Below are 25,406 nucleotides of genomic sequence, written 5' to 3'. Positions count from 1 at the left end.
ACACGTCTGGCATGGGAGAAGGGCGAACTGGTATTCCTTACCCCCTTGGTGTGTACAAGATGACAGGTCTCTGAACACGAGAGGAGCTCAGCACCTCTGTGCCTTGGGGCCAAAGACTATTGGGGCCTGTAGGATGGAGGTGCTGTCAATATCCATGAAGCAGACTTGGCTGCTCTGGAGGACTGCAGCAAAGAATGAGATGCATCATTCCTGGTGGAGGTCTTCAAGAAGCACCGGTGCTGAGTCCTTCTTCAGCACCAGTCCTGGGACTGAAGGTGGTGCGTGCGCTGTGCACCAAGGCACTTAGTGTCAGGTCCTGCCTCTGCAGCCTCAGGATGGTCACCATAAGGAAAAGTCCCACTCCTTCTGGGTACATGGTTTGAAGGCCTTGCAGATCTTACATTTGTCTGCCTGGTGGGCTTCCCCCAGGCCCCAAAGACACAAGATGTGAAGGGCACTTGTAGATACAGACTTTAGGCAAGAACTGAAGGGTCTGAAGCTCTGGGACTCTGGCATGCCCCAGGCCCTAGAGGAGACATGGGCAAGAAAGGGAACTCCACCTCCCACATTGCTACAACGCTAAGTAACTGCTAACTATTCATAAACAAATGAACTGCAGATGCTAGGGACATGTGACATTTGTGATGCAAGAGAGCCACAGTTCCAATAGCCATCACTGGCAGTAAGAAGGAGCAGTGGGGTTGACAGGGCCATGTACAGGTTGTCACACCAGTGTCGCTCCAGGGGGCTCCACAGCTGACCCACCCAGTAGCAGCTAGGGAAAACCTTTCTAGAATCCATTCAGGTGGTGCACACGCCTTTGAATGAAATAGATATGAACAAGCACTTGAAAAACCACCACCTTGATGCTCATATATTGCAATTTAATTCAATTTATTCTTGGACAAGTATCAATCACCTAATAATGTCAATCTTTAGTACTCTGGTGCATTGTGTAAATTTCTCATAATTTTGTTTTATTTGTATATTATACAAGAGGAGGAAAAATATACTCTATTAAACAGAAGAGGTACAAGTTTACAACCGGGTTGCTAAAGAGTGGGCTCTAAAATCCACACTGAGGTATTTAAATAGAAATTGCTGAATTTTCAGAGGTGCTTTGAAAATATCAAACACCAAAGCCACTTTTTAGCAACCAATTATAAAAGAATGTCTGATATCTACGAGTCATACTAAAGAGAGCATGGGTATTTTGTGAAAGCCTCTGCCAACATAACTGAGAGCAACAACTGAAGGATTAATCATTTTTGCTATAGCAACCAGTGCACTGCAATTACCATAGTGACATGGGGAGAACAGAAAAAAATAACGAAGAGCTCTTATTTGGCTGACAACGTGCTCCAAAGAAGAGTAGAATTCTCCAGTGCACAGCTCTTCTCACCTTAATCACTTTAGATGCCAGTTATCGTGAATTTATGTCTCAAAGCATTTCTGATTTATATTTTTAAAGGATAATACAGCATTGTCACTTGTTTTTCTATCTATTTGGTCAAGTTAATGTATAAAACCATCATCATGTACCAGAACAAAGAACAGTTTTTTAGACAATTTGGTTCTCATAAAGTGCAACCCCCCAAGGTCTAGTAAAAATGTGGGGAACCAACAGCCCACAGCCTGGATCTGGCCAGTGGCTTACCTGGATCCAGCCCAAGGTTCAGGACTTCCCCACACCATCCAGACTGCTGTGGGATATGGAGCCCTGAACCTCACAGGTATCCAGCACACAGGCTCTGCCTGGTGGAGGAGGAAGGAGCTTTTTGCGCTGCTGCACCTTCCCCCTCTGCAGCTGGGGGAAAGGCAGCACAGTGCTGTCCATAGGTTTTCATTCCACTTCTCTGACTGCAGAAATCAGAGCACTGGGGCTGTGAGAGGGGCAGTGCACGAGAATGGCAGGGGACACAGAGCCACATGTCCTCCTGGGGAGCTGTGCCAGGTAAGTGCCCCATCATCGACCAGCCCACTCCTTCATCCCCTTTCTGCTTAGACCTCCAGCCAACTCCTGCACCCCACTCCCACCCACATTGCCCAAGTTGGCTTCCTGACAGTGCTCTCCCACACTGAAGCCCTCATTTTTGGCCCCACCCCAGAGCCTGGGGGGGCCCACAGAATCTACTAGCTCTGGTCCCTTAGCAGGTTTTGGGGCTGATGTGTGAGGGGAATACTTTTTTTTCTAGTCTTTTTTCAGTGAGGTTACTTGCCTTTTTAAAAAAAAGGCATCTCATTTGTGTGGATTCTGCTTGATTTTTCTGTTGATCAGTGGATCTGGACCCCAAAAAGGTTCCTCACCCTGGTCTCATATCTTTCTGAATACGCATTTACATACCTGCATCTGCAGGTGTTTTGCATGCACATCATCAATAATCTTTATTACCTGATTGAGCTGTTTTAAGAATTTAACCTCAGAAATACTGTTACAACAGTATACAGATGCTGTTCTTAAGGTTAGATGTCACTGATTTTTCCAACAAGAGAATTTTGCAAGGTATGAAAATTTGCCAAGTTTGAAACTCTGTATTCAGTAACAATAAATCAAATAATAAAATTATGCTGTAAAACAATTTCCATTTCAGTACAACAAATTAGAGGTGGTAGTGGTAATAAGTTGCCACCTTTGCTACTTGATAATAGAGACAGCAGAAAGGGTTGTGCCAGGGATTTTTTCACCCCTTGGGCATTTTCGTCCCCGTGGGTCAGGAGAAACAAGCCTTTGGCCATTAAACATCATTACAGGTACAGGTAGAATCTAAAGTCACATAGGCTGCCATTCAGCAGCCCCCTGCAACGGTCACTCTGTGTCAGTTCGTTTCCCCGGTAACCTGAACTCTTAAATAATTCATGACCTGAGATTCAAAATCCAGGCCTCTGATTGGGCACAAGTGGAGAGTTGCTAGAAACTTCCACTGCCTGGAGGACCTGGTTGAAAACCATGGACAAGATCATGAATATTAAAATCAAATAATGAATTATGTATGAAATCAAGGGATAAAAGCAGGTGCAGCACAGCGCCCAGGTTTCAGTCAGTCTGGGCAGCCGCTCCAGCGGTGAAGTCTTTGTGAAGAGCTCCTGACTTTGGAAGAGCTGAAATCACAGAGGCAGCTGCCCTTTAGGGGGCGCCGCCTAGAGCTGAAATCACTGCAGCACCTGTCTCTGTGGCTGAAGCTGTGCTGAATCACTGGAGCTGCAGCTCGCCTCAGGGACAGCTGAGCTCTGAAGCGGCGCTGTCGTTCAAGCGCCTCCCCGAGCCCCAGCACCACGCTTGCATCTAGGAGCGGCAAGAGGGCCTTCAGGTGTACTCACTGGGTAGCGAACTGGCCCGTGGCCTCTGCCATGGGTACTGCGTACCCAGTGAGGAAACCGGAGGCCCACAAACGTCATCTTATCGACGCCGCTCCTACGGCCATAACATCGCCTGGCAGTGCCTACCTCGATCATCTTATCTGCGGTAACACCACCTCCGCCATTCTAACTAACCTATCTGACCACCGGCCACTTCTTCACTAATTATTCCAAACACCAGACTTGACTATTCACTTAAATATGACTACTGGACTTGACCACTAACTCTAGATAAAGACTACCGGACATGTCACCTTTAATTTAACTGTGTATAGGCCGGGCCTAAAGGCCCAGGCCAGACTTTCCCATGTAACATAAATGTAAATACCAATGTGATGTTAAGTATGTTAGTATTGTTAGTATTAGGATAGATAATTAGTATAGCCAATTAATATACAGATAAGTAAGATATTGATTACCCTATCCTACCCCTATTGTTTAAATTCGCAAGCTATCGCAGTACCGGGTGGGGAGTAGCGCCCCCACCCGGACTCTCTTCGGAGATAGGCTGGTAACCACCAGGAACTCTGGGTACCAGCCAAGGCTGGTGACCACCGGGAACTCCGGGCACCAGCCGCGGTAGCCTGAGAATCTAAATATACATTTCCATTTACCCACTCTCTTTAATTAATGTATATTTGTATATAGGGGTACAGTACAATAGGTTAAAGTCTAGTTAATATAGTATAGTATAATACAATATAAATGAACACATAAGTTTCATTAACAGATATACTTAATAAACATAGTAAGTTTGTTTGCCCTAACATCCCCTGTCTCGAATTCTTCCATTTACTTTTGCTCTCTCTCCATCTCCGTCAGTTCCTTCCCCCTGGGTGGCCCTTGGGCGGGGTCCAGTGCATCCCCCCAGGTCGGCGCTCTCGTCTAACATCGCACGTGGGGTCGCGGCTGGGTCTGGCCGGGTCCTCGAACCCCTTTGGAAGGGTGGGGTCTCACCTTCCCATCAGCTATTCAGGACTGGTCAGGAGCCTCCCAGAGCGGGCGGAGAGGCACCTAATCCCGACAGGTTGTCTTCTCAGTGCTCAGGTTTCATTTGGGCAACGTATACTACTCCAAACTTATAAGGGATCCAAATATTTGTGTGCACAACAGGACACTTCTCAAATTTCAATCTGATATAAAATAAATAAAAATTGCATAGTCTAGAACAGATCTTCATAATGGTATAACCTGTATATGTAAACATATACCCAATGTATCTGTTACGTTTGTTAGTTTCACTGCTTGTAAAAATATAGTCTAGGCTAATGCTCTACTTTTTCTACGGCTGAACAGAAATTGAATGTGTTTTACAAAATTAAACCAAACTTCACTTCCTTAAAAAATATCATCAAAACCCACAAATTTCTTCTATTTGAATTATATTTTATCCCATCCACACTGAACAAACAGCTGTGAGGTTTAAGATGACATTTTTGAATTTTAGTATCTAAAGAATTCCTTTAATTTATGCAACTTAAATTATAAACATTCTTATCACCATAATACTGCACCATCACTTCTAATAAGAAAAATGAAAATATACAATGTTTTACTTTGAACAGGAAAGAACTACTATGCACATACAATAACTGTTTCTAATACTAATTTTTATGACATGGCTTCATAATCACGGTTCAAATAATGAGAAGCTGAAGCTATCCCCACCCCCCAGCTTCTTCTGGGACTATAGTAACTGAAAAGTATCTTCCATTTCTCTTTACAACAAAGAGAATATGAAAAATCATAAAAGCTTTTGACAGTAATTAGAACCAAATTTTGCACTTATAATGTGCTTTAGTATCTAACATCTAAATTGTGGTTCTTCACTCAGGAAGTTAGATGGACACGTTTATTATAAGCCCTTAATGAAAAATCTCCTCAAAAAAAAAACCAGGAAGATTTAAGAAAGTTCAAAATACCTTAGATCCCAGGATATCCAGTAACTTCACTGTCCATCAAATATGATAACCCTTCTAAAATTATAATGCGTCCTTTGACCATATTATGTCACTTCTGTTTAGTATAGCACGAGGTGAGGAGAAATCCTATTTTAGATTGCTCCTTAAGAATTACATCTTTCAAAAAAAATCTATCACGCCCTTTGTGCTTATTAATATTCAGGGCATTAATCAAAACCTGCTTAATTAATCTGCTTTTTGGAATCTTTAATCACCATGTCCATCAAGGCAAATTTAAAACTGAAATCATGGATAAAATACATTTCAGAGTATTCTGATGTTTTGTTCTTTCTTTCATATTACATACAATATGCATGTGTTTGTAAATGGCCTAATTTTTAAATAAAACTTTAATTTTAATGACTTTTGCACAATAAATTACATAACATTTCTTATAATCTGTAATTAATCATTAAACTCTACTTTACTGTTATACTACATGTAAATCCTGTCTCCAGCAGCTACCTTACTGAACAGCAAAGTTCAGTCACCCAGGAGAGGAGCTCTTTAAAGGTCAAACGAAAATGTGCTAAAATTTTGAGGTTAATTTTAAGTATCAGCATAAGACAGAAGAATCTTCTGGCTTTAGTACTGGCTCTCTTCTTATTCCCTCGTGAGCCTCACTATATTTAAAGCAAAACAACGTTACAACACATAAGTAAGGGCCCAATCTTGTGAATACTCATTAATGAGGGTCAAGCTTACCTATGACAAGTAGATCAAATAATGTGCAGCATTTGCAGAATTAGGCCCAGAAACCTGCTAGTTATTCTGAAGGGCAAAGCACATCTGAAGAAATCACCTAGTTCCAGATACTAATTCATGAGTTTATCCTATTTAATAGGGGCATTACCTGAATTACTGATTAAAAATTGATAGCCTTGGCACTGTAGTATTTAAGGCTATAACAGAAAATAAGCAACATTTTAGCATACAGTCAAAAGACCAGGAGGTGTTGAAATAAACACATTCTAAACGTATGCTTGTTGAGTATGAAAATTGGTATCAAATGATTGCTACTTGAAATGCCCCAGCATATTCAACATCAACAACACGTGAGATTTTGTATGATTACAGTTACATTAGGCCTTGAATTAGAAGATTTAAAGTTAAATTAGGTAAAATTTTAGAAGGGAGTCTTCAAGGAAACTTTTGATTAACACAACAAAATCAAGTGTAACATAATTTCCTCTTAGCTGTTAAAATATACAGACAAAAATCCATGTATATGCAAGGAGATTAAAAATACATCATTAGTGAATGGAAAAATCTGAATTAATTGTTTCCAAAAGTAAACAACAATTATAAACAAATTACTTTTCCTTTCTTTTAACTACAGCTTTCTCAAACAAATGTTGATTAAAAATACTGACCTTTTAATAATCTTTACAGAAGTAATTTTAATTCAGTTACATTTTGCTCACAGTTTCTTCTGCATACGAACACTTTATGAACACCTATGCAGACAATGTCTGAACAAATTTCTTTTCAAGAAAACTGTATGCCAAATACAGTGATGCTTTTTAAATGAAGAGCAACATGCATATTTCTATTTGGTTATTACTAAGAGTGGCATTCAGGCCTACACAGTAGACAAAACTAACATTCCCTGTCCGTAAGAGCTTACATGCTTCAAAGCGAGACACACAGGAAACACTGGCAGATCCAAAGCTGGGCTAGATACGTTGAATTTTTTAAAAGTTATTTATCAACTCATGTCTTGTGATTATTGCAGGAAAAACTGGCTATTAAGAGGGTCATGAAATTAAAGGGCAGTGGCTTGATGAAACAGGACAGTAAGAGCATTCCACAATGTAACAAAATGCCCAGAGAAGAGGAATAGGAATAAGAAAGATAATGACGTATTGTAAATGTCAGAATAAAGGTGCAAATCCAGAAGGCAGGTAGGGCAGAATTGCGTAGTGCTTTAAAGGAAAGGAATGAGAAATTTAGCAGTCAATAACTTCTAATTAGGAATTATGGAAATTGCCAGATGTGGAGTGTGACAGTCTATATTTTGGGGCAGAACCTGAGGGATATGTAATTGTGATATTGCATATAAAGCATGCCATGTGAGGCATTAGAGAAAAAAGATTATGATTAACTGAAAGTCACCATTCTAAACATGTATATCTTCAGGGCATATGAAGTTCAGCGATTGTGTTGTACAGCTGTTACTAAAACAGGGGTGGACAAACTTTTTAGCCTGAGAGTCACATCAGGGTTCTGAAATTGTATGGAGGGGTGAGTAGGGAAGCCTATGCTTCCCCAAACAGTCAGACACGGCCCAGTTCCCACCCTCTATCTGACCTTCCACTTCCTGACACCTGCCAACCCCCAAAATTCTCCATCCGCTATCCAATCGCCCCCTGCCCACACCTGACCCTGAGGACAATCTCTGTTTCTCATCCCCTACAGACACACTGCCCAGAATATAGGGGTTGATACAGCTATGCCACCTCACCAGAGCTCAAGCCTATAGCATGGTGGTGAGGCACAGCCTACATATTGTGGGATCTGAGGTTGCAGGGGTAAGTGAAACAGAAAGGGAGGGGCCGGAGGCTATTCTTACAGGTCACAAGCTTGGCAGTGTGTGTATGGGGGCAGAGAGGGGGACTGGCAGGGGGAGCAGACAGAAGGGCTTGATGGACTGAATGCAGGCTGTGGTCTGTACTTTGTCCCCCTCTAAACTAATCAGTATTTTAGATGTCTGTACACAAATGCAAGAAGCATGGTGTATAAGCAGGAAGAATGTGAAATGCTAGTAAATAAACACATCTATGACACAGCTGGTATCACAGAGACTTGGGATAATACAGTTGACTGAAATATCGGTATAGCAGAGTACAGCTTGTTCAGGAAGGAGAGGCAGAGAAAAAGGTGTTGCCTTACACATTAAAAACATATGTAATGAGGTTGATATGGACATAAGAAACAGACTTGTTGTGAGTCCCTGGTTAAGGTTCAAAGAGGTAAAAAACAAGAGAGAGATGCCATGGTAGGGGTCTGGGCAGATCTACACAAGGCAACACAGTCAATTTTAGATACACAATTGCAGCTATGACAACTGCATAGTTAGAACTGACGTATCTGAAATCAACTTACTTGGCTGTCTTGACTAAAGAATGTTGACAGGAGCATTTCTCCCTTTGACTGCCCTTACTCCTTGTGATAGCGAGGAACACAGGGGTCAACTGCTGACCCCCAACAGACTAATTTCACGCATCTGATTCCAACTCTGGAAGATCAACCCTGACCAGTTCAATCTTCCCAGAAGTGTAGATGTTCCCTAATACAGACAGTATATTCCTGAGGTACAGTGCTGGGAGGGATTTGACAATTGCCTCTCTCTGTGTTATTCATGAGTCATTCTGAAAGCATTCATTCAGCCTCGCTGGATGTGGAGATTCACGTTATGTTGAGTGATCAGTGCACCAGGATGGGTTTGTTGTTTGTCATTAGCAAAGCACTTTGAGAGAGAGCCTAGAGTAAAGGGACACAGCAGTCCCTCATCCCCAGGCTGCACTCTTGGGATTCCATCACATGGAGAAATTCAGAAAACTTGCTACTTTATTTAGGTGCCTAAGGGGAAGCAAAACTTTATGAAAATCTGACCAAAAATGTAATAAAGAAAGAGATGGTTATGAAGGCATGTTATGTGCAAGCTTACATTGCCTTGAGCCATTTTATTTTTTTCAATAAAATATTTATGAATATATGAATATAATCTTAGTCCCAATAAACTGTAAAAATATACATTGAAAAGAAAAATAAAATGAAAATATGGTATTAGTTCATAATATGTTCCATAACTTTATTTTAAAAAGCAGTAATTATATTCAAGTTTAGACTCACTATAAAATATGTCCAAATATATTTTAAAATATAGTCTTAAAAACCAATGGGAAGTCTTGTAGCACATTATAGACTAACAGATAAGGTGCCACAGTATTACTCGCTGTTTTTGCAAATACAGACCAACATGGCTACCCCTCTGATAGGCTACGTCTACACTAGAAAGTTTTGTTGACAAAACTCATGGAGCATCCACACACAAAATACATTTTGTCAACAGAAACTGTTGACAAAAAAGCCATATGGATGCTCCCGGGGTCCTTTTGTTGACAGAGGGGGTCCAAAGATGACCCTCTTTTATGTATAACTTGATCTGTCAACAGAGGTTTTGTCCGAACATCTCTTCTGACAGAACTTCCAGTGTGGACATAACCACATAGTCTTAAGAGGATTTAAGACTCAATCCTGCACACAGTTTACATGTGCTTAACCATAAGCATATCAGTAGTCTCAACGATGTCAAGGATTATGGTTGTACAGCAGTTAGTAGGCACAGGTCTGACATGAACTAAAACAGTCATTTAGAAATTATCAAATCCTTTTGCATACACAATACTGACTTCAACAGCTATCTACACCTAGATGGAAAAGAGTGAAGGAATATAGTCTGTATGAATATTTACATAACAATGATGCCTACAAAGGAACCACTGCAATCTGTTGAGTAAAAACTTAACATGCTTAAAAAAAAAACCTAGAAAAAAAATAACTAATGAATAATAAAACAAATTCAAGTGTCAAGTAATTTTAGAGGAAGGAAGTAAACAGCAATCTCACCAAAATCTGCAAACACTGATTGTCCAACAACCATCACGTCTTCAGGTTTTTGCTTTATGTCTCCGACTTGGGAGAAATTCCCATCCTATCAAATACAATAAATGTACAACATAAATATTACATTAATGAACTAAACAAACCACTGAAAATTTAAATTTAAAGACTAAAATAACTCTTAAAGAGGATTAATGCATGAAGAAAGTCTTAAGTTGGAAAATTTATGCTGTCTGCTATACTAGAGCCTGATTGTCAAAATAAATCTGATGTGCAAACCCTTAATCCTGCATGGAACCTCATGGAAGTCAACAAGACACCATGAGTTAGTACGGATATCCACATTTAGATCTGCTTGTAGGACAATATTTAGTTACTTCATTGCCATAGCCATGTTATAAAGATGACTAAATATTCACAACAATGTAATCGAATAAGAGTTACAACTTTTTATTCTACTAAACCTAAAAAGTACCTTCCAAATTATTCTGATTACACTAGAGTGAAGCAGGGCTTTTTTCAACATCATGTGATAATATGAAATAAAACCTGATCCTGCAAAAGTGCAGAACATCTTTCCAGTCCCACTGAAGTAAACAGGAGTGGAGGACACCAAGTCCAGTTCAGGCTCAGGCCCCAGCTGCTCAACGTAAATGGTATTTTTAAACTAAATAATAAAAGAGTTGATGCCAACTGCTCCAATCAGTTTACCAATCAGTTCTCCACACATGAGCCCTTGTAACATGCAAAATGGCAATATACTTTAGACCCCTGACTTATGTGGAGGTTGTGTTCTTGCACGACCCCGCATAAATGAATTTTCATGTAACACGGGGAGCCAGAAAATTGACCGGTGCAGGAGAGCTGGTCAGTTTCCCCGCTCCTGTAAGTGGAGGGCAGTTGAGAGTCTGGCTCTGGAAACCTCTCCTGCCATTGTCTTCTCTCCTGTCTCCTCTCTGAAAATCTTTCCTGTCAGGGGCAGAACTTGGCTGCCCCCGACACAAGGCAGGAGACCGACCAGTGCAGAACCACTGGTCAGTTTCACCGCTCCCCTGAGTGGCAGAGAACTTGCACCAGGCTCCAGGCTGCTGCCATGTGCAGGAGCCAGGAAACTCATCACTCAGAGTCACGTTAACCCAAGATATATTCAACTCAAGTACGCGTATCTCACACTTTTATTGTATCAAGAAGTATCTTGAGTCAAAATGTAACAGGCATGATATCTCAGAAAATAACTACAAAATCATCATGAAATATTTAATATTTCATCAAATTTGAAAAATGTATTTTGGAAACTTGGCAATAACAAAATTAAGAGCTTTACCTATTGATATAGAGTTTTGCCAGTTATGTTCAAATGGGATCATAACTTTTTGGACAATTTTTGGGTTTGAGTTTCTTGTGTACTTTTGTTCTGTTAACATTTTTTTTTTTAATAAGAGAAAGGTTACTGATAAAAATGCCCTATGTCGTATTTCATACTTGACCCACACTTTATATATTACTATAATTTTACAATTCCTTCAGTGTGATGTAGCAACAAAAGCATGTGTTATGTACAATTAGAAGATCAGATGAGAACACTTATGTGCTCTCAATGGTGACACTGAGTGTTGCAAACATTTTCAATACAGAGTGCCTTTATGTCAAATTGTAAATTGTAAAATTATTTGTACACGCTTCTGATCAAGGCTAACAAAACTAGAATGAGACCAGAGAATACATAAACATATTTTATAAATTCATATGGCATATAAAACTACTGCGGCATAAGTACAAACCAATGACATACATTTTCTTGGCTTGTGCACTCTGCCATCGCAGTGGCCAAATTAGTTCTTCACCCAATCAAATCAATATGGCAGTCTATGAATCTCCCATAATTCAACTATTTTATTCAAACATCACCTGGAGAGCTATCTTAAGACATACTCTCCTCTTCTTCCTCTCTCCAACCTCCTTCAATAACCCAAGAACACACTTTCCCTCTTTTCCCACAATTGTTAGGTCCTTGGAACTTCCTAGAATCATTCTCTACAAAAAAGCTGCTGTTGTCTGACCCGTCTAAAGGCATCAATTCCTCTGTCCTTGATTGATAGCATGAACACTTCTGTGAGATTTTAAATATTTTCATGGTACTTTAAGAAACATGTAGAATGCCAACTATCAGAGGGGTAGCTGTGTTAGTCTGTATCCACAAAAACAACAAGGCATCCTGTGGAACCTTATAGACTAACAAATTTTTTTTGGAGCATAGGCTTTTGTGGGCAAAGACCTGACAAAGCGGGTCATTGCCCATGAAAGCTTATACTCTAAAAAAATATGTTAGCCTATAATGTAAAATGCCTTATCACTGCCTGTTTTAGGTTGACCTCTGTTATACTCAAGCACTGTAACAGACTGATCTCCCGTTTAATAACTAGTTATCTGTTTGGGAGTTAAATCCACAGAAGTAGTTTTACAGGATTAAAGCTCAGTCAGACCTCTATTGTTACATTGCAGACTAATCATATTTTGAAGATTATCCATAATTTTCTAAACCATACAGTATTTAGGTTTATAGATTTAGCTCCCTAGATCAAGTTTCTTCGGGGATACTTCTCCCTTGACATTTGATTAGTTATTTTTTTTTCACCGTGAATTGTACTTTGTAAAGCAAAGCAAGCAATCCGTAGCACCTTAAAGACTGTCAATGTTATTCATTAGGCAATCAGCACTCATGGGAAAGCCATGAAAAACCCCTGTCAACCAAGTGTGATATATGCCATAATCCATGTTCACTTAACTGACACTTTGCAGAAGTTTTATTTTTCTCCCTCTCCTTCTTCCTTCCCCCCATTTAGCTGATTACTCCGTTTTCTCTCAGTACTGCTCCAAATCTGAAGAAGTGGGACTTTCTTATGAAAGTTCATTAGCTAATAAATAATACTGTTTGTTTTTAAGGTGCTCCAGACTGCTTGATTTCTTTTGTGAAGATACAGACTAACATGGCTACCCCTTTGAAACTATGATCTGCAAGACTACGTCTACACTATCATGATCCTTTGAAAGAAGTTCTTCCAGAAGATCTCTTCCAAAAAAACCTTTTCGATAGAGTACCTCCCCATACAAAAAAGCAGATTGGGGGGGTGGAAAAAAACCACACAATCTGCTCTTTTGACAAGAGAGTGTCCACACAGCGCCCACTCTTTTGAAGCAATGAGTCAGGGATTGAAAACTCCAGTGCCATGAGGACCGCTCTTGAAAAAAGGCACTCTTCCTCATCCTGGAGAGGGAGAGGACAGTTGGAAAAAGTGCTGCATTCTTCTAATTTAATATCAAAAAAACCCATTTTGTGTGTAGATGCTCCATGGGATTTTTCAAAAGAGCCCTGGCTTTTTTGAAAAGACTCACCAGTGTAGACATCGCCTCAGGGATAGCAGCTCAGAGAGCAAATTAATTGATATGAATGCAAAACCAGAATGATTGCCCGAGAACTCTTAAGGTCATATTGTTATCTATAAGTAGCTCCATCAGAATTACCGTACTGCAGCACTGACCTTTTAAGATTACAGATGCTAATCATCTCATTGCAGTAAAGTGGACTGGGCCTTACATCAAATGACCAGGAAAGACAGACAGAGCAAGGAAACAACATACTTTGTATCACAGGAAGTTTCAGTTCTGAACACTTATCTTGATTCAGAAACATGTATTATGTCTTAAAAAGTCACTGAATGATCCAATATTCAAATTGTTCTACTTTATGTACTTGAGTAAAATTTAGATTTTATATTTGAGATCCCTATAAATGCTGCATCTGCTATTTATGTGGTAGTTAAATTGCAGACATTTCCACTGAGAACATGAAATAAAGCTTTCCCAACAATGAATTCTTATGTCACCTTTGATCCTGACAAAGACAAATTTATTTCAGATTAAAAAGAAAAAAAACCACACAGGTCCTGAACCAGTAAAATTTATGTTTCTGGATTACTCTTATTTTACTCAGAATTGAGTTATTGAACCGAGGTTTTCAGTAATCTTGATGCTAAAAGATAAAGTTTATCTAATAAATCTCAGAAAGCAACTTGTGTGTGTGTGTGTGTGTGTGTGTGTGTGGGAATGAACTCAGTTTATGAAAACATTTTAAATTATCTGTATTTTTCTTATAAATCCTTATTCCCAATTTTTCCCATTCTAGAAAAAAAGCCTATCAATATATGTAATAATAGCTTAACTACAAATATTTATTTACATGGACAACATCGAAGCATTATTCTCACTTTTGAATAATCTCAGAGCCACACAGCTGTTTATTCCAGCTAGAGACTCTAGCACTTAACAGAGGTGTTATGCATTTTATCTCACTAGCCAGTGGATGCTGGTTTTCAGGAAGGAGGGAAAGATGTTCCTCTTTCTGTAAAGTAACTTGTAAATAGCATTTCTTGTCAAAAACTTGGTAGTCTGCAGCGTTCTAAAATCCATAAATAAAACAGAGCTGATCCACAATACAATCATTAAGAACCACTCTCTCACTGGACTGGATGATCCCATCAAAGCACAGACACTTGCTTAAAAATTTTAAAAAGGATGTTTATTAAATATGTTATAAAGCTCTGTATGCAGAGATGGCAAACTAAATCCTGAGTCTATAAATCCGCTTCAGAAGTCTGGCGACATCATAAAATGTGAGAGCAAAGCTCAACTGAAACCTTGATGTGGAATTATAGCCCTGAAATTGCTTATCTCATCATCTTTGGGGATGTGATTTCTCAAGTGCACAAATGTGTTGCACATTAATTGGTCAGTATAGAGATTACAAGTCTTCCTTGGTGTCCTTTCAGATAATGCTGTTTCAAGCAGCTCTGTATTAAACCACACTAACAGACTAATATGTTGCACATTAACTGGTCTGTGTAGATTCTGGTGGTGTGGTTCAAGATAGTGCTGCTTCAAACAGCATTATGTTAAAGAACACCAAGAAACTTAATACCAGACTAGTCTGCTTTACACCGACCAAACAATGTGCAATATATTACTGTGCTTTAGAAATCCCACTCTTAAAGCCCCAACACTCTGACAAAGTGGTAAAGTTATAACTGATATCTGCTTCTACTTGTCACCTCTATTTAAAAAAAAAAAAAAAAAAAAGTTAATACAGACCTTACAGGATTGTCGTACAGTTTAGCTCACTAATTTGGAAAGCACTTTGCAACAATTTGTTTTGACATACTCTGAATTTAAGATTTTAATTAATGATGAGCAGACTAGTTGAAAAAAATCATTATTAAAATATTAAAAGAGGAATTAGACATACAATAAAGGAATTAGAACAGATGTGCATGCACAAGTTAGAATATAGTAAACCTGCATATTATCAATTAGCGATTTTTTTTATTTTACTTGTTTTACTAGTTCATTGCTCTTGATCTTTGCTGGAAAAAGTTATTTTAATACATGCAGTATTAAAATCATTCTATTTTTCTTAACTATTTGATTCTTGTCTGCCTATTTTCTACAGCTGACATTTATGTTTGCACTCAGAAAGGCAAGTAATTCACTGGTTGAAGCTACAAAATTTTCTCTTCTCCTTCTGCCCAGATACCACAGCAAGGATACGTCTACACGGCTTTCTGCTTTTGGAAGCAGAATGCAAATGAGTGAGATCAAAAATGCAAATGAAGCACGGATTTAAATATGTTGCACCTCATTTGTGTATTGTCACCGACTGTGCTTCCAGAAGAGGCTTTTCCAGAAGCAAGAACAGCCGATTTTGTTTCCAGAAGAAGGGTTCTTGCTAGAACAGGGCTTGTTTTTGAAGGAATCTTGTCCACATGGCTGTTTATATGCTTTAGGAAAAGCCTCTTCCAGAAGTGCAATTGCATGAAAATATGCAAATGAGGCACGAGATATGTAATCCATGCTCTGTTTGCATTTTGATCTTGCTCATTTACATGCTACTTCTGAAAGCAGAATGCAGTGTAGACATAGCCATAGAGAAGAGGTTTACCCCTGCCCCCAAACATATAGTTGAAACAAGAGACTGTATGCTGTTTCATTGTACTACAAAATATATTTGGCAAAGTCTTATGAAAGCTTGTGATGTTCTAAACTTGACGGTCATTATGGGAGACATATGTGGATCATGGTTATAAATTTATGTATTGGTATATAGAGAAAACTGCTCAAAGTTCAGCTCCGTTGCACAGGGAGGGTGGGAGCAGTCACTCAAGGAAGGATATCTTCTGCCAGTCATTTACATGAAACCAATTTAAATACCCATCCATTATCTAACTCAGGAAAAGACAATTATGCTGTATGAGTTAATGGGTAGACACTGACACTTTTCTAAAATGTTGCTACTTTGAATTATTACCAGTCACCATAACACAGGGGGGAGGTGGCTGAGAGGGGGGAGACACTAAACAAAAAGTAAAATACCAAGGAAACAGATATCACTTCCAAGCCTGATTTGAGAAGGCTGACATGAACCATAGAGGGAAAGCCTCTAGGTGAGAAGCTGTCTACGAATGTCATATCACCCCATTACATGTGGTGTGTGCCAAGAAACTGTTCAAAGGAAACAGGTAACTTGCATTGGAAAAGGGATTTTACCTACTATGACAGTAAAGCCTGAAGTTGCATATGTTCACTTTTCCTTATTATTTCACCATTAAATCTGTAGTTTCTTTCATTATATACACTTTTTGTTAGTCTTTTATCATAAGTAGGTCTGATGTGCCAACTATATGGGGTGAAGTGTGTGCGCAAAGGAAAAGGATAACAGGGAGACTGGCTTCACATCTTTAAGGGAATAGCTCGAGTATTTAGTATTTAACAACTCAGGAAGTCTCAGGAGAGACTTGGGACTGGAAGAGCTATTGGTGTTACCTTGCCAAGAGTAAGCAGGCTGGTGCCAGTGATCTAAAGCACAGCTGCGCAGCACCAAAGCATCCTGAAGTTACAGGGCAGGCAGTGAAAGAGCTCCTTACCATGGTGTCTGGGTATTCCCCAAAATGTCATAGTGCCTGGTATTTAATTTCAGGACCTTTTCCTAACACCATAGTGATAGCAGCTAGCAGCTGCAATGATAACAATAGCCTTGAGACAGCTCTTCCATCAACACTCTATAACAGTGGTTTTCAAACTTTAGAACACGTATCCCCAAAGGTATGCTAGAAAATATCCTGTACTGGGAAACACCACATTTTATTTTCAAACTGTGGGACATGGAAGAACATTTGGGTGGGGGTGGGGTGAGTTATCAATTTCATTATTTTTTTTAAAGCTGAGTCCCTACTTTGAGTTACAATTGTTGATCGCACCCCTCACCTCAAACGAGAGGCTGCGTAGCCTACTGAAGTGAGTCAGACATGGAAGTAGAGGTCCCTCCCAGAGCCTGGCTGGGCTGACCCAAGCCATCTGCGATCACTGCTCCCCCTCAAATGTTCCTCTGTGCTCCCCTTAGGTTGTGAGAGCCTCACAGTCTAGAAACCTTCAGAAGCTGTTGCTCAATGGAACACAGAAATCTGAAAGGTCACTGATCCTGTGTACCCCTGTCATCTGTCACCTCTGCCTTTCCTCAAGACAAGGAACAGTAGGTTCACAGAACAGTGTACGTATAATACATGCATTCTATATAAAAATCTGCATTAGAATATATGCAAAGTTCATAAATGTGCATATTTCTATACTTCCCATTAGTGACTTAAAAGGGCATGTACTGTTCTCCATAAAATTATTCAACATGCAAGGCACTACAATTAGCTATTTGGAATGGAGATCCAGCCACGACATCAAAAAACTAGCCCAGATCCAGACAGACATCATCTTTCTCTCCAAATGGAGGAAAATGGACATTGTACCCAAGGGAATGACAGGGAAAAACCCATAACAATCAATGTACTACACCAACTACAGCGAGCATCTACACCACACGCTCTCAAAGAAACTGAGGAACCACTTGATCAAAATCCCTTACAACAAACAAAAGATGATTAAAAATAAACTCTCTGAACTTGAAATTCTCATCAACGATCAGGCATCCATGCAAGACCCCACAGAACGAGGCTTTACTTGTACTAGACAAGAAATTTATAAAACATACTTCCACTTCCAACAACAAAGAAAAGAGAATAAATTTTTTAAATTACTTCATACCTCAGGATACTACAACTACAATAACGACAGCGCAACTAACATCATCATTAACTTTTCCAGCTACCAACTCAGCCTAGCAGAAGAGTCTCTGTTACCTGAGGTCTTTCCTTCTGCCCCCACTTCTCCACGAACTTAATACAATTCTGGGGTGACCCTGAAGCCTTCTTTCGTTGCCTCAGTCTAAAGGAATTCTTCCAACACACCTATGAACAACAGTTTGACTCTCAATGCCCCCCTACTAACACCAAAAGAAGAACTCTATGTGGACTCCCCCGACGGTCGTAGTGAAAAGAGAAGTTACTCACCTGTAGTAACGATGGTTGTTCGAGATGTGTCCCCGTGGGTGCTCCACAATAGGTGTCGGGCTCGCCCGGCGCTGCAGATTGGAATTCTTCTAGCAGTTTCTATTGGATCGCGCATGCGCCGACGCGCACCGCTCCCTTGCGCGCCCCCGGCCATGTGCGCGATCCGGTCCCCGCCAGTTCCTTGACCAACCGCCTCGGATGCTCCTGAAAAAACACCAGACAGAATCCGAAGCGGGGAGGATGGGCAGGTGGTGGAGCACCCACGGGGACACATCTCAAAGAACCATCGTTACTACAGGTGAGTAACTTCTCTTTCTTCTTCAAGTGGTCCCCGTGGGTGCTCCACAATAGGTGACTACCCAGCAGTAACCCAAGTAAGGAGGTGGGTAATCGATTCATGTGCAGCTTGCCCCTGAGAGGACTGCTGTCAACAGACGGGTATCCTCCTCGAATACCCGATGTAGGGCATAATGCTTGGCAAAGGTGTCATAGGATGACCAGCTTGCCGCTCTACAGAGGTCTTTTAACGCGATGCCCTTGAAGAAGGCTGTTGAAGCCGCCACCGCCCTGGTGGAGTGAGCTCTAGGCGGGGCCAGCAAAGGGGTCTTTCGAAGCTCGTAGCACATTTTTATACAGGACACAATGTGCTTTGAAATTCTCTGTGAAGAGAGGCCTTCCCCTTTTGACCAGGGAGCGAGAGACACTAGAAGCCTGTCCGTTTTCCGGAAGGACTTACTTCTGTCTATGTAAAAGGCCAACGCCCTTCTCACGTCTAGGAGATGTAGGCGCGCCTCCTTGCTGGAGCTGTGAGGCTTCAGGTAAAAAGAGGGTAAAACTATTGGTTTGTTAAGATGGAACTCCAAGGAAACTTTTGGAACGAAGGCTGGGTCTAACCATAAGGTTACCGCCTCCTTTGAAAATACTGTGCAGGGCGGCGTTGCCATCACTGCTGCGAGCTCGCACACCCTGCGGACTGAAGTAATCTCAAGAAGGAAGGTTGTTTTCATTGTAAGGAGTCGGAGGGGTACCGTGGCTAAAGGTTCGAAGGGTGGTCCCAATAGCGTGCTGAGCACCAAGTCCAACCTCCACGACGGCGGAAGTGGTTTTCGAGGGGAGTAAAGGTTTACCAGCCCCTTCAAGAACCTTGTGACAATAGGGTGGGCGAATACAGTGGGCCCTTCCTCTGTATGCGAAAGCTGATATAGCAGCAAGGTGGACCTTTAGCGAGGATAGAGAAAGCCCGTCTCATTTGAGGTCCAATAGGTGTTGTAGTATTACGGTTATAGGAACGTCAAGGGGAGCTAACTGCTTGGCAGAACACCAGGCTGTAAATCGAGTCCATTTCTGTTCATAAGTCCTCCTGGTGGAGGTCCTTTGGCTACACTCCAGGACTTGTTGTACTCCCTCCGTACACATGCTCTCTAAGGTGCTGAGCCATGAATTAACCATGCTTGTAGGCGCAGACCCTGAGGGTGCGGGTGCACTATGGACCCCTGAGCCTGCATGAGTAAGTCCAGCGCCAACGGTAGGGGAAGTGGTGGACGATCCGACATGCGCAGAAGCAAGGGAAACCATTGTTGCTGGTCCCAAGTTGGGGCTATGAGTATCATGCGAGCTCTCTCCCTTCTGGCTTTCTGCAGAACCTTGTGGATAAGCGTTGTGGGGGGAAACGCGTAGAGTAGAGGGCCCTTCCATGAAATCATGAATGTGTCCCCCAGGGAGCCCCGCCCTATTCCTGCTCTGGAGCACTACTGGGGACACTTCTTGTTGTACTGGGTGGCAAACAAACCAACTTGGGGAAACCCCCATGCACGAAATATGCACTGTAGCAGGTAGGAGCGGATCTGCCATTCATGCGTGAGTGTGAAGCGCCTGCTCAGCTGATCTGCCTTCACGTTGTGAGCGCCCGGCAAGTACGAGGCTTTCAACATTATGTTGTTGGCAATGCACCAGTTCCACAATCGGACTGCTTCCGCACATAACGCACGGGATCGTGCCCCTCCTTGTCGACTGATGTAGGACATAGTGGAGGTATTGTCGGTATTGATCCCAACTACTTTGCCATGCAGGTAATCTCGAAAATGTCTGTACGCGTTGAACACTGTTCTGAGCTCCAGTATGTTTATGTGCAGTGTTTGTTCCCCAGGGGACCATAGCCCTTGCGTCACCTTGCTGCCAATGTTCGCTCCCCATCCTATGTGGGAGGCGTCGGTAGTAAGAAAGATAGAAATTTGTGGTTGGTGAAAAGGCACCCCCACTAACAGATTCTTGGGATTTTCCCACCACGCTAGGGATCTGCACACCTCCGTCGTGGGCGACACTACCCTGTGGACAGTGTGGGATGCCGGTTTGTAAATGCTCGCCAGCCAATGCTGCAGGCTTCGCATGTGTAACCTGGCATTCTGTACCACAAATGTCGCTGCTGCCATGTGCCTCAACAGCTGCAGGCAAGTAAGGACCAGCACCGTGGGGCTGTACGTCATGACTTGCACCAGGGAGTTGATGGTGCGGAAGCGGGTGTCGGGCAGGTATACTCTTGCTGTGATAGAGTTTGAGTGTGCACCTAGGAACTCTGTATCTTGTGTGGGTTCGGTCTTTGACTTTGCGAGGTTGATAACTAGGCCTAGCAAAGTAAACATGTTCACGGTGATGCGTATCATGCATAAGACCTCTGCCTTTGAGGCCCCTTTCAGCAGACAGTCGTCCAGATATGGGAAAATAAACACCCCCTGTCTGTGCAGGTAGGCTGGTACCACTGCCAGGGTTTTGGTAAAGACTCTGGGGGCCGAGAATAGGCCGAACGGAAGAACCCTGTACTGGAAATGTTCCCTGCCGACCGTGAAGCAGAGGAAGCGTCTGTGTGCCAGGTGGATTGTTATACGAAAGTAAGCGTCTTGTAAGTCGAGGGCTGCAAACCAGTCTCCATCGTCCAGTGCCGTAAGTATGGAGGCAACTGTGATAATCCGAAAGCGTTGCTTGCGCAAGTAACGGTTGAGGCCCCGTAGATCCAAGATCGGCCTCCAGCCTCCTGTTTTCTTCTCTGTTAGGAAGTAGCGTGAATAAAAACCTTTCCCTTGGAATTGTTCCGGCACTCTTTCCACCGCCCCTATGAACATGAGGTGATCTACCTCCTGCTTCAACCTCGCCTCATGGGCAGCGTCCCTGAGATGAGGCCTGGCGGGAGGCTTCGTCGGTGGAAGTGACTGGAAAGGGATTGTGTAACCCGTGGCTATAATTTCTAGCACCCATTTGTCTCTGGTGATCTTTTGCCATTGGGAGTGGAACGGTTTGAGGTAATGATGGAACATGAGATGAGAGTGGCATTGAGTGATGGTGTTGATAGTGCAGTCCTCGACATACCCGTCAAACTTGCTGTCTCTGGGCCTGCCCCGAGGGTGTACGACTTTGCTGAGAATGTCGCCTGGGAGTCCTGTATTGCTGCTGCTGTTGATGGCACCCTTGGTCGTAGCCTCGCCGATATTGAGCACGCTGTGGTTGGTAAGCATAGCGTCTTTGCTGAGGATAAAATTTCTTCTTCTTCTATGGGGGTGTATAAATACCCAACGTTCTACGTGTGGCCCTCGAGTCTTTGCTGGAGTGGAGGACCGAGTTGGTTGAGTCCGCAAACAGCTTTTGCTTATCAAAGGGAAGATCCACTATCTTCGCCTGCAGGTACCTGGGGATACCAGATGTCTGGAGCCAGGATTTCCTATGCATGACCACTGCTGCAGCTGTTGAACGTGCCACTGTGTCCGCCACGTCCCGGGCAATCTGGACTCCCGTCCGTGACGCCGCATAGCCCTCTTGGACAATCGTCTTTAACACCGGCTTCTTGTCCTCCAGGAGTGAATCCATGAGGGGAGTGAGTCTAGAGTAATTGTCAAAGTTGTGGTTTGATAGATGTGCTGCGTAATTTGCCATTCTCAGTAATAGGGTAGAGGAGGAATACACCTTCCTGCCAAACAGCTCTAGCTTCTTAGCATCTTTATCTGACCCCCCCCGACTTGTACTGAGACATCTTCGACCTCTGCTGGGATGATTCGACCACCAAAGAATTGGGCTGCGGGTGACTAAAGAGGAACTCCATGCCCTTGGCTGGGACAAAGTACTTGTTATCCGCTCTCTTGTTTGTAGGTGGAATAGAGGCCGGGGTCTGCCATATGTTAGTGGCTGACTCCATAATGGCTTCGTCCAGCGGGATAGCTATTTTAGATGAAGCCGGGGGTCTCAAATTTTTCAGGAGTTTATGATGCTTCTCCTGCACCTCTGCTATTTGAATGTCCTGCGTGAAAGCTACTCTTTTGAACAGCTCCTGCAATTGTTTAAGGTCATCCGGGGGGGAAACATCCCCGGGGGCCATGGTCTCATCTGAGGAGGATGAGGAGGAACCACTGAGGTACACCTTCCTCAAATCCTCTGGCTCCCGAGTTCGGTGATATACTTGCTCCCTGGAGGACTGTGAAGGGAAGTCTCGGGATTCTGGACCTAATTCCCCCTGAGACAACTGTGTTCCCATCCCAGAGCAAGAGTGTACACGGGAGTATTGACGAGTAGCAGGTGAGGACCTGCCCTTGGATCTAGACCTGTGTTCAGCATGATGAGGATGACCATAGCAGCATGGGCAAGGGCCCGGTGATGGAGACCTGGACTACGATCGGGGAGTGTACCCATGATGTCTAGGAGAGCGGGACCTCCGCGACGACATAGATGGTGGTAAAGCTGGTTTGTGATAGTACTCAAGGGGATCCATGCCCAGAAATGATGAAGGTGGCCCAAGCCACAGCGAAATTGGTTGGAGGAACAGAGAGGGAGGCCCTAAATAAGCCGGTGGAGTTACAGCCCATCAGTGCGGCGTGTGTATCTTGGGGGCGGGGGGGGGGGGGCGCGTGAGGAGATAAGGGCAGCGCGTCCCTGCTTGGAGATGGACTGAGGTGCCAAGTTTTTGTTTTTGCCTTGCCCCTCCCCTGCGGGCTGGGCGCTGCCCCTTCCCGTGCCGGGGATCTCGGCCCCGTTGTCAGCACCGCGCTCAGCACAGTCAGGGGCGGTGCCGCGCGGGTAGCTTCCTCCGGTGCCGATAGGCTCCGTGCCGGGTGTCCCTGCACTGTCGGCACCATGGGGGCCGGTCCTGCATGCGTCGGCGCCGCCAATTCCGGCGCTTGCCTCGCTGGCGCTTGTGGCGCCTTCCGTGCCGCCTGTTGTGTAATTGGAGGCTCAGCCTCTGCCACGTGCGCTGCTGCGCTGCCGCTTTCATGAGCTTGCGGCTGGGGGCTCTGCATTCTGCTCGTCCTGCCCGCTGGGCCCGCCGGCAAGGATCAAGCCGGGGAGAGTTTCCTCCTCTTCTGCACCAAGGGGGTCAAAGAGGCTGCCTTTCTTTTATGCAACCCAGAGGGCCCTTCTGCGTGAGGCTTCTCCGGTGGTTCCGGCTGGAGAGCCTTATCAAACAAGATCATTTTGAGCCTCATCTCTCTGTCTTTCCTGGCCCTGGCTGTAAGCTTAGCGCAGTGGGAACACTTCTGGGTAACGTGTGACTCTCCCAGGCAGCGAATGCATTCACTATGCCCATCGGAGGCTGGCATAGCCTCGCGGCATGACTCACACTTCTTAAACCCCGAGGAGGCCATCGCGGTGAGTCTTTTCTGTTAATAGGGTACTTAGCCACTAATCAGTGCTTTCTAACCCAAAATAACATTCACCGGCCTGCTGGGCAGCGGACGGCTTAACTAGCCTTCTTGTCCGCCCCTCTCTCCTTCGTTCCTCTTCTTTCTGCTGTCTAATATTCTCTTTCTTTCTCTTCTTTTTTTTTTTTTTTTTTTGATAGTGACAAAAACAAACAAACTACATGTAAAAACAACTATCTTATCTGTTTCTGGCTTTAGCCGGAGCGGATTCTGTCTGCAGCCGATGGCGGTTGAGAAGGAACTGGCGGGGACCGGATCGCGCACATGGCCGGGGGCACGCAAAGGAGCAGCGCGCGTCAGCGCATGCGCGATCCAATAGAAACTGCTAGAAGACTTCCGATCTGCGGCGCCGGGCGAGCCCGACACCTATTGTGGAGCACCCACAGGGACCACTCGAAGAAGAAGTCCGGATTTCTACGTACAATGCTTCCGCAACTGTGCTCAGACTAACATTATACGCAAACAATACCAAATGAGACACAATCTCAACTATGCAGAACACTATGCTGTCCGGAGTCTCAAAAATAACCCAGACATTATCATCAAACCAGCTAACAAAGGGGGTGCGCTGCTGTCATCATGAATAACTCAGACTATGAACAGGAGGCATTCAGACTAGCACCAAATTTTACAGACCTCTCTATGCTGATCCCACTTTGGAATTCCAAAAGAAAGTACAACAATTACAATTTAAGGAACTCCCTGCTGCTACTTGGGACCTTATTCACTCAGACACACCATCTGAGCCCCAACCTGGATTATTCTATTTACTTCCCAAAATCCACCAACATGGAAGTGCCGGATGCCCTATAATTTCAGGTATTGGCACCCTCACTACTGGACGATCCAGTTACATGGATTACAAGTGATCAGGAATACCATCCCTGATGTCACCACAGCCAATCTGGTGTCTGACCTCGGTAATTTTGTTCTCACCCTCAATTATTTACGATTTGGGGACAACTTATGCCTCCAGATTAGTGGAGCTGCTATGGGCGCCCACATGGTCCCACAATATGCTAACATATTTATGGCTGACCTGGAACAACGGTTCCTCAGCTTTCGTCCCCTATTATCCCTCCTCTATTTACAATAAATTGATGACATCTTTATGATTTGGACCCATGGTATAGAGACTCTAGAAGAATTTCACAGAGACTTTAACAATCTGCACCCTACCATCAACTTATGCCTCGACTACTCCACGCGAGAGATACATTTCCTGGACACTACAGTACAAATCAAGGATGACCCGATCCGTACCACACTCTACCGGAAACCCACTGATCACTATATATACACCCTTCTAGCTTCCATCCTGCACACACAACTAGATC

The 25,406-nt window shown here is 43.2% G+C and overlaps 1 protein-coding gene across 1 annotated transcript in view; it reads right to left on the bottom strand.

Annotated features, from left to right (window-relative positions):
- Nucleotides 1-25,406, bottom strand: part of ITFG1 (integrin alpha FG-GAP repeat containing 1) — a 210,057-nt gene that overhangs the window by 117,294 nt on the left and 67,357 nt on the right. Inside the window, exon 8 of the mRNA XM_075009108.1 lies at nt 9,951-10,035. Coding sequence (XP_074865209.1) covers nt 9,951-10,035 — 85 coding nt within the window. The remainder of the gene's footprint in view (nt 1-9,950; nt 10,036-25,406) is intronic.

Source organism: Carettochelys insculpta, chromosome 14, assembly GCF_033958435.1.
Source record: "Carettochelys insculpta isolate YL-2023 chromosome 14, ASM3395843v1, whole genome shotgun sequence".
In the NCBI taxonomy this organism is placed as follows: Eukaryota; Metazoa; Chordata; order Testudines; family Carettochelyidae; genus Carettochelys; species Carettochelys insculpta.
This window is presented reverse-complemented; position numbering and strand designations above follow the sequence as displayed.